The 12,347-nt window shown below is 49.6% G+C and overlaps 1 protein-coding gene across 2 annotated transcripts in view; it reads left to right on the forward strand.

The window, feature by feature from the left end:
* ANKRD33B (ankyrin repeat domain 33B) overlaps nt 1-8,790 on the forward strand; it is a 73,721-nt gene extending 64,931 nt beyond the window's left edge. For both annotated transcript variants that reach the window (XM_031440720.2, XM_064479556.1), the window contains one exon: nt 5,682-8,790. In XM_031440720.2, coding sequence (XP_031296580.2) covers nt 5,682-6,511 — 830 coding nt within the window. In that variant the 3' untranslated portion in view covers nt 6,512-8,790. The remainder of the gene's footprint in view (nt 1-5,681) is intronic.
* The last annotated feature ends 3,557 nt before the right edge of the window (nt 8,791-12,347 follow it).

Here is a 12,347-nt window from a genome sequence, read left to right on the forward strand (position 1 = left end):
ATACAACCAACTTGGAAATCAGGATCCCTGGTCTCAAACTCCAGCTCCTCCACTCAGCCTCTCTGTACTCCAGGCCAGTCCCCTCCTGCTTGGGCTGGGCCCCTCTTCTGTAAAATGCGGTGAATGTCAGTAGCTTGCGCAGGAGGTCAGGCCGGGGGCTGAATGGGTTCACGGGTGGACGGCCCTAGGATGCGTGCCTGGTGTGGAGGGAGCGCACAGTCAGTGTTGTCATTATTGTTACGGGGGGATTTCGGTGTTCAATGATTATTATGTGAACGAAAACCTATGGTATGTTTTTCCCTTTGAAAAATATCTTGTGGTGAGATGCTTCTCAAGGGGGATAGCAAACATGTAAGGTGAGGTTTCTTAATCCTGGCACTGCTGGCGTCTGGGGGCAGATAATTCTTCCTGGGGCTCGTAGGGTGTTTAGCAGAACCCCTGAACTCTGCCCGCTAGGTGATGTAACACCCCCCAGTTTTGACCACCGAAAATATCTCCATGCGATGTAGAGTGTCCCCTGGTGGGGAAGTCGCCTCTTGCTGAAAACCGCGGATGTAACTCATGTAAATGGGAAACAATGGAAGAAGTGCAAAGAGAATCTGTCCCTCTTACATGCAGCCCTCCTTCCAGCTTGTTCCGTATTCCTTCTCAGAACAAAAATCTGACACCTCTCTCAGGCGGCTTTTGAGCTGCCCACTAAGGCTGTCCTTGTCCAGCTCGTAGAATATTTTCATTTTCTACTATTGCCTTTAGCTTATACTTTTTCCCAGGAAAGTGCATTACATTCTCCTTTCTCAGTAGATGTGTATATGTTTTAAAAGAAAAAAACAACATGTGAGTGAATGTCTTCCCTGGGTGTGGTACATAGCAATAAGGACACCTGAGATATTTAAACAATTTAATAAAAATATTAAACAATGTTTTGAAGTCTTATTTCCATTTGAATGTATCAATATTAAGAAAAACTAAAGCCTGTGAAGATCACCAAATCTGGGCATTTCTTTTGGAAATTTCTTTTATGTCCACTTGAGAAAGGTACCGTGAGAGCAAGTCACAGAGTGGTCATCCCGTGGTCATTCTAAATCAAAAGGCACAGCATGATAACATGTTAATGCTTAGGGTGAAATGTGTATCACCGTCTCCTCTCTTTTTTTTTTTTTCCAGTGCAGTATTCTTCTGTACCTGAGTGTACTTCTGCACCTGGGTTGGATTTCCGAGTCGCGATTTCATTATAGTCAGCAAGAACCATTTCCTTTTAGGAACGATGAGTTGCTGAGTTGGATGCCCTCCTAAAGTCTACAGACTTTCCAATAGCTCATAATCTATATGCGCTTACCAGCTCTTCTCTAACCTTGTCAGGCAGAACGGAGTAACGTTAGAATTACCAGAGCTTAGGCTTTGAATAAAACTAAAACCAGGTTCTGGAAGGTTGACTTATTGGCTCTTTGGTTTTTGGCTTCACAAGGGACAATGCCGACTCTGCTGGTAAAAGTCACAAGGGTGCGGGGTTGCGGCGGGAGAGCTGCAGAAGCTTGTTAATTCAGTGGAATATTAACATCCCAAAGTGGCAGGTCTATTTAAAATAGAGTGGCTCTGAGAAGCTGTGTGGAGGTTTTCTCTGAAGGGAAGCAGAACTCAGAGAAGGTTGGGAGATTTCACACTGGCTCAAGAGAGCTGGCTTTCCAACCTGAAGTGTGGTGTGTGTGCTGCCACGTTTGGGAAGCAAACGAGCAAACAGAGACCTTGAATCTCCCCGTGATTGCGGGGATCAAAGCAGACAGAAAAGAGGGTGTAAGCGGCTTGTGTAATGAACAGAGCAGAGGCACCCCCACTGCTGACTGTGTGGTCATCCTTGTCCGAGGCAAGCCCTGACTGTGTGTTTCTGGAAAGCCCTGAGGATATGGTATCACTCCAGAGGTTTCTTTCTGTTTATAAAAGAAAACATGAATTTCCTGTGACCTAAGAATTCGCCACGTTGGAATAGTTTTAAGTTATTAGTCAGAGAAAGGGCTCAGAGGCAGGCATTCCATCCTACTGAGGGCACTGTCTTAGCCTGGGCCCCATGAAGGCAGACTCTGAGACCAGCTAGGGGCAAGGAGTCGTTCTGGAAAGCAATGCTGGGAAGCCGGCGAGGGGTGAGGAAGCAAGACCAGGAATTCTGGAAAACTAACTACAGTGAGCTCAGTAGCCCATTACCCTGCGGGCAAATGGGAGTCAACCTGGCTGAGACCCTGGGAAAGACTGGAATGCCTGGGGGTGGTGTGGGTGGGGCGAGAAGTAGTAGATATACCCCACGTGCCCAAGATACAGGCCAGAGGTGGCACAGGAGGCCTGCAAGGACCAGTCGACCACAGGGGTCCTGTGTGACCGGGAAGGCCTCTTGGCGGGAGAGGGAGGGACCAGAGCTGGGCTTGGAAGGGCAGGTAAGCTGGGTGGGGTGAGGGCTTGCAGAGAAATAGAAAAGGAAGTGATGCATCCGGGGCTCTGCCTGCCTCCGGCTGGTCCTGCGTGGACCTGGCCTTGACTCTTGGGGGAAGCACCCTATGAACGAGTGATAGAAAGTAGATTGTTTTTTAGAATTTAGAGTGCTTTCTGCTTCCAATAACAGAAACCTTGACTTGGCAGTGGCTTAAAGAAAATAATCACCTGTCTATTTGTCTCAGCTCACTAGGAGTCTTGAGGTTGGCAGTCACCGTGAAGAGCTGACCCCAGATTCCATGAGGACACCACAGACCCAGGTTTCTTCCTCTTGTGTACCCAGCTTCCCACACGCCCCCCTCCGACTCCCCACTTTCCTGCTTGTTGACTGGTCACCTCGTGATCGCCAACATCGGTCCCTTTGATCAGGATGCAGCAGCCTTCTCTTTGGGGCTCGCTGACCAGCGGTAAGGGAGGCTGGGAAAGCAGGGAATAAGATGGCAAGTCATACAGGTTAGATGAATAATCCTTACTGGGGTGGAGATGTGTGTGGTTCCCCGGGGACATTTTTGACTGTCACAGCTGGTCAGGTGCTACTGGCATCTAGTGTGCAGAGACCAGGGGTGCCACTGGAAGTCCCCCAGTGCACAGGACAGCCCCCGCAGCAAATGGTGATCTGGCCCTAAATGTCCGCAGTGCCGAGACTGTGGAACTCAGGATTAGACCTGTCAGGGTGCATTGCCTAGAACTGCACCTTGCTTGAAACAGAGGATTCTGTGCAGACGGCTCACAGCGCTGAGTATGGCAGCAAGTGGACTCACTGGCAGGAGCCCAGCTCTTGTCTGTGTGGCTGGAGCCCTGGGCGAAACAACAGAGGGAAGGGGGTGAGGATGCCAGCCGTCTCACGGGCAGAAGACATGTACCCTGGCCTTTTAGAGATGCTCCATGTTCTCTGAAAGGTATGTGTGTGAAGTGCTAACCATTGGCGCTTGTGTTTCATGATTTAATGACTGTGTCCAGGCCTTTCATATTACCCTTAATGGTAATTTCTTAAGGAAGTGAACCCCTTATTTATATCCTGACTCAGATTCTCGGGCCGCATTACAGTCAGAATGGCCTTTGTTCCTTGGAGTCTCTGTATTTTCCGAGGTTGTTTTGGAAAGGAAGAGGTGTGCTAAACTTTTGACAGCTGTTCCTTTAGTTTTCCATTAGCATTTGAAAAATGTCTCTTTCAAGCCATGTTCATTAAGATTTTAATTTTGCAGTTTGTTCCTTTTCAAGTGACATGCAATTAATTAAGGTTTAATGTGTCATCTATTTTTTGCAATGACATTTTTACTGCCCCCTTTCCCTTTTAGTCAGTTTATAAATTGTCCTCTAGCTAATGAGTTCCATCCTGATTTCCAGTTCCAAATAATTACTACTCTCCTAAGATGGCTGTTCTTTAATGTGTCACAGAATTAAGAGCATTGCCAGGTGAACTCAGGTGAGCTGTGGGTCTGCCTGGGCCATGGGGCCACTGGGGGCTGCGGGGCAGGGAAGCCTGAGCCCCCCTGCTCCCCTCCCCTGGTTCAGCACATTCTCACCAGTCATCACACCCGGGGCTGAGCGGGATGTAAATGCAGAAGACTCTGCCGGGCTTGGCCCTCTGGAATTTGCGGACTAGATAATTGCCCTGCTTCCCCACATTGCTTTGCCAGTGGAAATATGACCAGTGGGACTTGAAATCCTGAATGAGTTTTAACTGTAGATGGGGCTGAGATTGGACCAGGATGAACTGAACAGCAGTTCCTTATTAATTTCTATTTTACTGCCACGCTGAAACGTATGAACATTCCATCAGGCTGGGCTGAAGTTTACCTTTGCAATGTTAGGAGGGGGTAGGGGGTGGTGTGGGGGAGATTTACTAAGGAAACGACTCTTGTAAGGGAGACTGTGAGGATGTAGGAGTCACTTTTCCAAAAGTCAGAACCAATGGGAGGCACATACTAAGAGAGTTATCTGAGGGAACTGGCTCACGTGATTCGGGGGGTGGGTAAGCCTGGAATCTGTAGGACCAGCCAGTGGGCTGGAAACGTGGGCAGCAGCGGATGCTGCTGTCTTGAGGCTGAATTCTTTCTTCTCTGGGAAAGCTCAGCTTTGGCTCCTAAGGCCCTCAGCTGGTTGGATACAGCTCATGTTTTTGGTGATAATCTCCTCGTTGTGGGGAGTGATGGAAATGTTAGCTAGCTTGATTGTGGTGGTGGTTTCATGGGTGTCTACATCTATCAAAATTCATCAAATTGTCCATCTGGAATATGTAGTTTACAGGAACCATACCACAATAAAAGTGTTTAAAAAAAATAAAGTCAACTGCTTATGGATGCTAAGTGTATCTACAAAAGACCTTCACTGTCGGCCAGATTAGAGTTTGATTAAATCCCTGAGTACTAGACCCTGGTCATGTTGACACAGAAAACTGTCGTAGAGGAAGAGGCCCCCTGTGGGGAGGTGGGAAGTGCGTGGGTGCTGAGGGCCAGGAGACCCAAGGTGAGGACTTCTCTCTTACCAGCTTCGGGGCCTCAAGCCGTCCCCTCCTCCACTGTGACTACCATCTATTCTGTAATAAACTTTTATTAAATGCATGCCTCTACCAGCCAGAATGATGTGTGTTAAGGAAGCAAAGACAACTAAGATGTGCCTCTGTCCTGGAGAAGTCCATAGTCCGGTAAAGATGACAGACTCATGACCAACTACCACCAGCACGAAAAGTGAAGGACCACACATTTCTTGCAAAATAAGAACCATAGGTGTCCTTACAACACATCTCGGAGGAAAAAGGGAGACGATAAATAAGTGAGACACCAAGTGCTTTGCCAGTGACAGTTACTGTTAGTATTTTTAGAACATTTTAGTAGCATCAGCCAAGTGCTTCAAAGTACCTTTGTGGTCTGGCCATCACTCCATTGCTGAAAAGCCAAGAAATCTTATCTCTATTAAAAAAAAAATCCCACGGTTTAGGAGCTGAGTTTAGGTGGTTATTTTTAGGAAAGATGAACCATTAAGTGGAGCTCTCATAGGCAGGTTGTGTTATAACAGTAAACACATGTGAGGTGACTGTCACATGTGGGTTCATCCTGGTGGCACAGTTCCAGGGTGGAGGCGGTTGCTAGGTTTTGGAAGTTTTGCCTTTGATCCATTTCATTGACTTTCGTTTTCTGCCTGTGGAAGGAAAATATCTTCATTGCATCCATCCATTCCTGTCTCTGCTCTATGGTTTTCAGGGGCAGATGTCCAGGCCAGGGACTCCCGCCGTGGGATGACATCCCAGGAGTGGGCGGCTTTCACAGGACGGTTCGAAGCCGTCCGCGTCTTCCAGAGGCTGCTGGAGCGACCCTGCGCGGAGCAGTTTGGGGAAAAGTACAAACCAGAGCTTCCACTGCCCCTCGAGGCGGGTCCGAAGCCTCCGGGCTCCAAAAACTGCTTGCAGAGGCTCACCGAATTTGTGCGGTCTGCGCTGACCTCCCGCTCGCGCCAAGGCCTGGAGGATGGAGGGGTTATGGACCACATGGTCAGGATGACCACGAGCCTCTACAACCCCGCCGTGGCCATTGTTTGCCAGACCGTGTGCCCCGAGGACCCCCCCTGTGTGGGAAAAAGGCGGCTGGCGGTTCAGGAAATCCTGGCGGCGCGGGGGGACCCGGACACACAAGCTCAGGAAAGGGACAAGGCGGAGGGCACCGAGCAACCATTCCGGACCTCCCCGGCGGCGGGGGTCTCCAGAGAGGAGACCCCCAGAGCCAGCCTCCCGTCTCCCCAGCTGCCAGCTGCCCCGCGGAGGGCCAGCCTCCTGCCCCTGCAGCTGCTTCGGCGGAGCAGCGTACGGCCGGGCGTGGTCATCCCCAAAGTGCGCATCAGCAAGGCGCCCGCGCCCACCTTCCAGCCCGAGAGGGCGGCGAGGGGCAGCACCAAGGACAGCGCCCACCTGCAGCTCCCCAAGTGGCGGTACAAGGAGGCCAAGGAGGAGAAAAGGAAGGCGGAAGAAGCAGAGAAGCAGCGGCTGGCGGCGGCGCAGAAGGAGAAGCGGACACCGTCCTGGAGGAGAAGGACGTGAGAGGGGCAGCCGCCCGGAAGGTGCGTCCGGCGCGGGGAGGCAGGACGCCCAGGCCCGCCGCGGAGGTGCTGCTGCCCGGAGCCCCAGAGGAGGCGGCGGGGAGGCCGTGCGGCTCCGTCCCGGGAAGGATGCGCCTCCGGGCGCCCCCCGCCCCGGGCTTGCCTTTCACTCGCCGCGCACCCCTGCGCCCACAGGCTCCTTCAGGGGCCCAGAAACCGGTTCCTGTCTGTTTGGGCCGCACCAAGAATGAACTGGGCATAAACACAAATCAGTCTGCGTAAAATCAGTTCGGCTAGCATCAGTACACCTAGTGGGCATTTTGCCTGAAAGTCTGCCTTTAAAACCTCAATTAAGAAAATTTTAGGAGCAGTTTATCAAAAGAACATTTTCTGCGTAATTTTGTATTTTTAATCACAATCAGATTTACAGCATTTTACCAGTGTATTTAAGATGGTTTTTAACACATTTGCCTGAAGACCCTTTGTTTAAAATACCGTTTCTAGCAATAATTAGTTGTAATATCTCTGATTTCGCACAGAATTTGTGACACTCTCCCCCTTTTTTGCTGTTTGTTTTGGTCTCTGCCTTTTCATCTCATTGTGGGTGCCCATGAGCACTGCATGTTCTGAATTTGATCAAGTGATGCTGAATGTTTGTTTCTACTTGGTGGAGGCAATTTACTTTTACAGAAAAATGATCAAGTAAGATAGAAGAATCAGATTTCCTTGGATCTTAGTTTTTAAGCTCTCTTGTCCATACAGTGGTAATAATGAAGAAAAGCCAATCATCAAAGTATGAAACAGTGCAAAGAGAAGCACATATTTATTGCTAGAATTAAGTTCATTTTAAGCAAGGGACTTTTGATAAACTGGATACAAAGTCTTGAACACATTCAAGAATAGACATAAGAGAAAAAAACTTGTTTAATAAAATGGGGGTAAATTTAATGAATTATTAGGAATAATAAAATTAAGTCATATATGCTCTTAGGTAAATTGAATTCAGATATCTCAAAATGTAAAAAAGATGCAAGAAGAATAAGGAACCTGGAGTTCTGCAAACTACTGAACTAGGGGGCGGGGATAAATTCTTAGGGGGTGGGGGCTTAGAATTGAATATTAAGCAAACATGTTTCAGGCAGATTCTCCTGGAGTGAGCTCGGTTGTTTCCTCCTCGAGACTCAGTTCCAAAGGAACCCCTGGTGTGGAAGTGCTTTTACTTCCCTTTGATGACTGCCTCTGATGTTCATTTCACCCTCACGCCGGCTTTGCAGAATTCCCAAGGTGTGGGACTTTGGCAGCGCACGTGTGTGATTTGCCCTGGGCCCTGTGCTCTCCGAGAGAGTTTTCTGTCCCTACCTTTTATCTCCAAAGCACTGAGAAATTCTAATGAATCTCTGCCCATCTGGGCTGTAGAGTATCTGTCATATATGCACTACCAACAGCACTTTATTTAAATATTATCCTTCTTGGAAGCCATAGACTTAAAACATTATAGGCTGATTTGGAAGCTCTTTATTATAACTCTGGATTCGCAGGGGAAATCGTGCTCCCTGGCCATGTGGTGATGAGTGCCGGTCTGTCTTGTGATGTGGGTGGGTGGCGCCAGCCTCCCCTCCTCTCCTCCCACCCACGGGTGTTGAGTGTCTCACGCTCATCTCTCCAAAAACCTCAATAAACAGGCTGGCAGGCTGCACCCAGCCTGTTGGGAGACAGGTGTGATGATAACACAGCTTTTAAAGCCAGATTTTAGTGAGTTCCTCCCTCATCCCAGAAAGACACAAGAAAAGTGGCACAAAGGGCAGGACCCACTCTGAGCATCACTGGTATCAGTCAGTTGGCTGTGAGTCACCCACTTGCCTATGAGTAGGGGTTGGCCAAGAACTCTTGGGTGAGATGAGAGCTGGTCCCCGAGATGGAGAGAAACACCCCTTGTCTCCCTGGCAGTTCAGTCCTTTGAGATATTTTTTGTGTTGATACACCCTCATTGCTTTGAATGGCTGGCTGTATTTTTCTCATTAAGGGGTCACTCCCTGCCCCCTCTCTTCCAGTGCCGGTGACAGACAGGGGCACTGATGGGTGGCGACCTCCTTCTCTCCACATGTCCCCTCAGCTCTGTCACCACATATGGTCCCTACTGTCCCTTCTGTCTCCTTTCCTCCTCACTTGCTTGCTCTTTCTTTTCTTTTCTTTTCTTTTCTTTTCTTTTCTTTTCTTTTCTTTTCTTTTCTTTTCTTTTCTTTTCTTTTCTTTTTTCTCTTCTCTTCTCCCCTCCCCTCCCCTCCCCTCCCCTCCCCTCCCCTCCCCTCCCCTCCCCTCCCCTCTCCTCTCCTCTCCTCTCCTCTCCTCTCCTCTCCTTTCCTTTCCTTTCCTTTCCTTTCCTTTCCTTTCTGCCTATTTTCTGCTCCAGATTTGGCTAAATGCCTTGATCATCCCTGGCTCCACTACTCTGAGGTTTGAAAAGGGCAGAAGAGGAAGGCAATCAAGGGAGATCAACAGTGTCCCTTTGGATTATCCTGCTATGTCCTCCAAACCCCCAAGGGTGGACTGATGGCAGATTTCGCCAGCTGCTTCTGTGTAGAATTTTGGCACAGTCCCCCTACCTCGCCCCACCCCCATTTTTTTTCCTTTTAGGAAGGGAGTCTCAGTTTGCTCTCCTGACCAATGACATCACCGCCCCGCTGTACAGAGCAGGGGGCTCTGGTGTCTGCTTGCTCTCCTGACGTTTATTAACTGTAAATAGTGAATTTCAAGTTGACAGGTACCTTCTCAGGGATTTATATATAAACATAGTTAGGGGGGAATGTCGACGTCTATTTTAATATTTTTTAGCATTGAGTGAGTTATGATTAAACTGGACAGAAGAACTATTTCTAAGACAGTGTCAGTGCTGCTCTTTGCCAGGGTGATACCTGGGAACTACCCCTCACATTGGGATTTGACTATTGGAAGCCCAGAACTCTGGCAGCTGAAATGGCTTTGGAGTGGATGTGAAGTCACTCCTGAACCTCTCAGTTACCTCTTGTGGATGTGAACCCTTGTATTTAAAAAGAAAAATTCGACCTCTCTGTAAGTAGAGGTGACTGTGACATGCAGGTAGACTCTTCTTCATTGCTTTCGCCTCGAGAACTGGTTACTCCCCGTCTGACCCCGGGGAGCATCGTGTGCGATGACAGTGCTTTCTGTTTGCTTCTGTGAATCTCATGTTCCCCAGTCAGCCCAGCACCGAGCTCCTTGCTGGGAGGGATGAGGGAAAAACTGGGAGAAATTTCCTCTGGAAGGACCTTGGTGTTCAGAGGCCATAAACTTTCCAGGTCTTTGGCTCCACTGGAGAAATGCAACCCATACGATTATGGATGTTCATGACTTCTTCTGAAGTGCCTGCCCACAGGCTCCTGGCAGCACCAGATACCTCAGAAGTACGATCAGAAATTGCAGTCCTTCGTCATCTCAACTTCGGGCACTCCTGAGACTCGCTCCTGCTGTGGAGAAGGAGAGAAAGAGTTCATGATGTCCGTGGGCAATTGGGACTTGTGGATGCGGAGCGCCATCCGGGCTGCCCCTGCCCCCCTCCTTCTGCACTGTCAGTGGGCGACCAGGTCTCTGGAATTCCCCTGTCTGAGCAGAGTTGAGGCCGTTGTCTGTGAAACTGAATCCCGTGAGGTGGGGCCAGACACCAGTCCTGAAGTGGATGCAAAGCTGGCTGTCTCCAGGGAAGAACCATGGGTACCGAGTTATCATGAAGAAAAGGTGAATAAATGAGCCAAGACTCAGCAGTAGGTATGATTTGTCTCGTGCAGCCTCCGGCAGGAGCACTGTCCCCACCCTCATCTGCACACACTACATCAAGACCGGCTTCTCGTAATTTCCCCAGTTTGCTCTGTGAGACGAGGTCCAGCCCTGACGTCTGTCAGGTATTCCTACCCGCAGGTTCCCCTGAAGACTCATGCTCGCTCATTTCCCACCCTAATGCAGGACTGTTGTTCCCGGCACTGCTGGGATTTATCAGGGACTGTTGCAAGCTCCTAGTCACCATCAGTCTTTTCTAGGATGAAGCGCTGGCACTTTTTCTTTCTTACAGGATTTGGGGAAATTCTAACGCGCCATCCAAGCATTTGCTCGAGAGCCTTTGTGTCCTGTTGTGAGTAACTGGATTCTGCCCAGGGCTGTGGGTGCCCTGCACACAGGACCCCTTAGAGCCCTGGTCTGTGTGTCTGGTTTTTGTTTCCTCAACAGCAGGTTCCTGCTGGGCCCCTCTGAGCCAGGCAGCTGCCCGCTGGACCACGGTCTTCTGGGGAGGGAAAGGCAGAAGAACCCTCACCACCGACCCTTATAAAACCACAAAGTCCTGCTCACGACCACAGCTGACGTCGGGTACCTCCTCGTGGCAGCGGGGGTGCTGTTGCCATAAACAACTTCCAACAAAACAGCTCTTCCTGAAACGCTGACAGCCATCCTCTCAGCGTCGTGTCTCTCAATGACTGAAAACTTGTTTCCAGCGTCTCTGTACCTCTTGAGTCAGCTCCTCACTTCTGTGTCCTTGAATTCACATGTTTCTTCATTAACATTTAGAATGAGCAACTAAAAAAATTCCTCTGGAGTTTTTTTGAAAGAAATGGGGGGCAGAGCAAAAAAAAAAAAAAAAAAAAGCCCACCACTGCCTGGTTTGATTGAGCTAGTTTTCAAGGGACTCAATTGCATGTCAGTGCCGCGTGCACGAGCTCCTCCCCCGAGCCAGGGGGAGATCAGGCTGACACCCTGCAGGACTCTGACAGCCCTCGGCGGCGAGCGGATGTGTGTGATGTGATGTGAGTGTGCACGGACACACACGTGCCCGCACACACACACACAAACTGGAAGTCCAGGTGCTCACAAAAGTGACTGCTGCTGTGGCTTCCAGGTGACGCCAGGTGTGACCTGCTTGGATGGCGTGTACTGAAGGATGGACCAGCCCAAGACCCACTGGGAGCCCTCCGTCCAGTGTGACGTGTAACACAGCCAGTGTGTCCCAACCCAGGTCTTCTTGTTGCAAGGTGGTGTTGGCCCAGGCGGCTCCTGTGGGACCACCGTTTCCATCTAGCTGGGCCACCTCTCTGCTGCTGATGGCACATCCTTGGGGTGGAGTGGCCGAGTCAGGGTGGACTCTCGGCTTGGGGAGCCCCACCAGGCATTCAGCCCCTGGCCACAGGGTGAGAGCTGAATCTCTTGTAGTTTGGTGCCAGGCTAAGCACAGAATCAGCATCTTACCCTGAAGAGGCACCGGGATGTCCCCCAAGTCTGCCAAAGTATCAGATACTCTAATTCATCAAAGTGAACACAACCTGGTTTTTGAGAGAAATCGGTTCATCATCATGTGACACCTTTATACTGGTTTTGATGAAAATGTAGGAGAGAAACCAAATGCAGCCAGGACCCGCAGGCACAGCGTGGCCTGTGTTGGTGTGATGCTTTATGAAATTTTGGGAGGTCGCATTGAAGCACTTTAACACCAGTTTTTGAGCAGAAGTTCTAGAAGCTGGAACTACATGAACTGGTTTCATCTGTTGAACTGGATGAAAACCAGAAAAAGATGCTGTAAACCTGGGGGTGTTACCAGTAACCCCGTGAGCCTTTGGGCCACCCTAAGGAATTTGAATAACAGACCCCATTCAAATGAACAGGTCAAGCTGATCTCACTGGATTTTTTTTTTTTTATTTGAATCCTTGTTCTGCCTGGCATATACCAGGTGTCTGAGGATGTATGTTTTTAACAAGGGTGACTTTGTGACAGGTTAAGAATTGAATGGACTCTGCACAGGTGCCAGGTACCAGTTTATGACGTGCGGGAATAAGCTCTA

The sequence above is a fragment of the Camelus dromedarius genome, chromosome 3, assembly GCF_036321535.1.
Source record: "Camelus dromedarius isolate mCamDro1 chromosome 3, mCamDro1.pat, whole genome shotgun sequence".
Classification (NCBI taxonomy): domain Eukaryota; kingdom Metazoa; phylum Chordata; class Mammalia; order Artiodactyla; family Camelidae; genus Camelus; species Camelus dromedarius.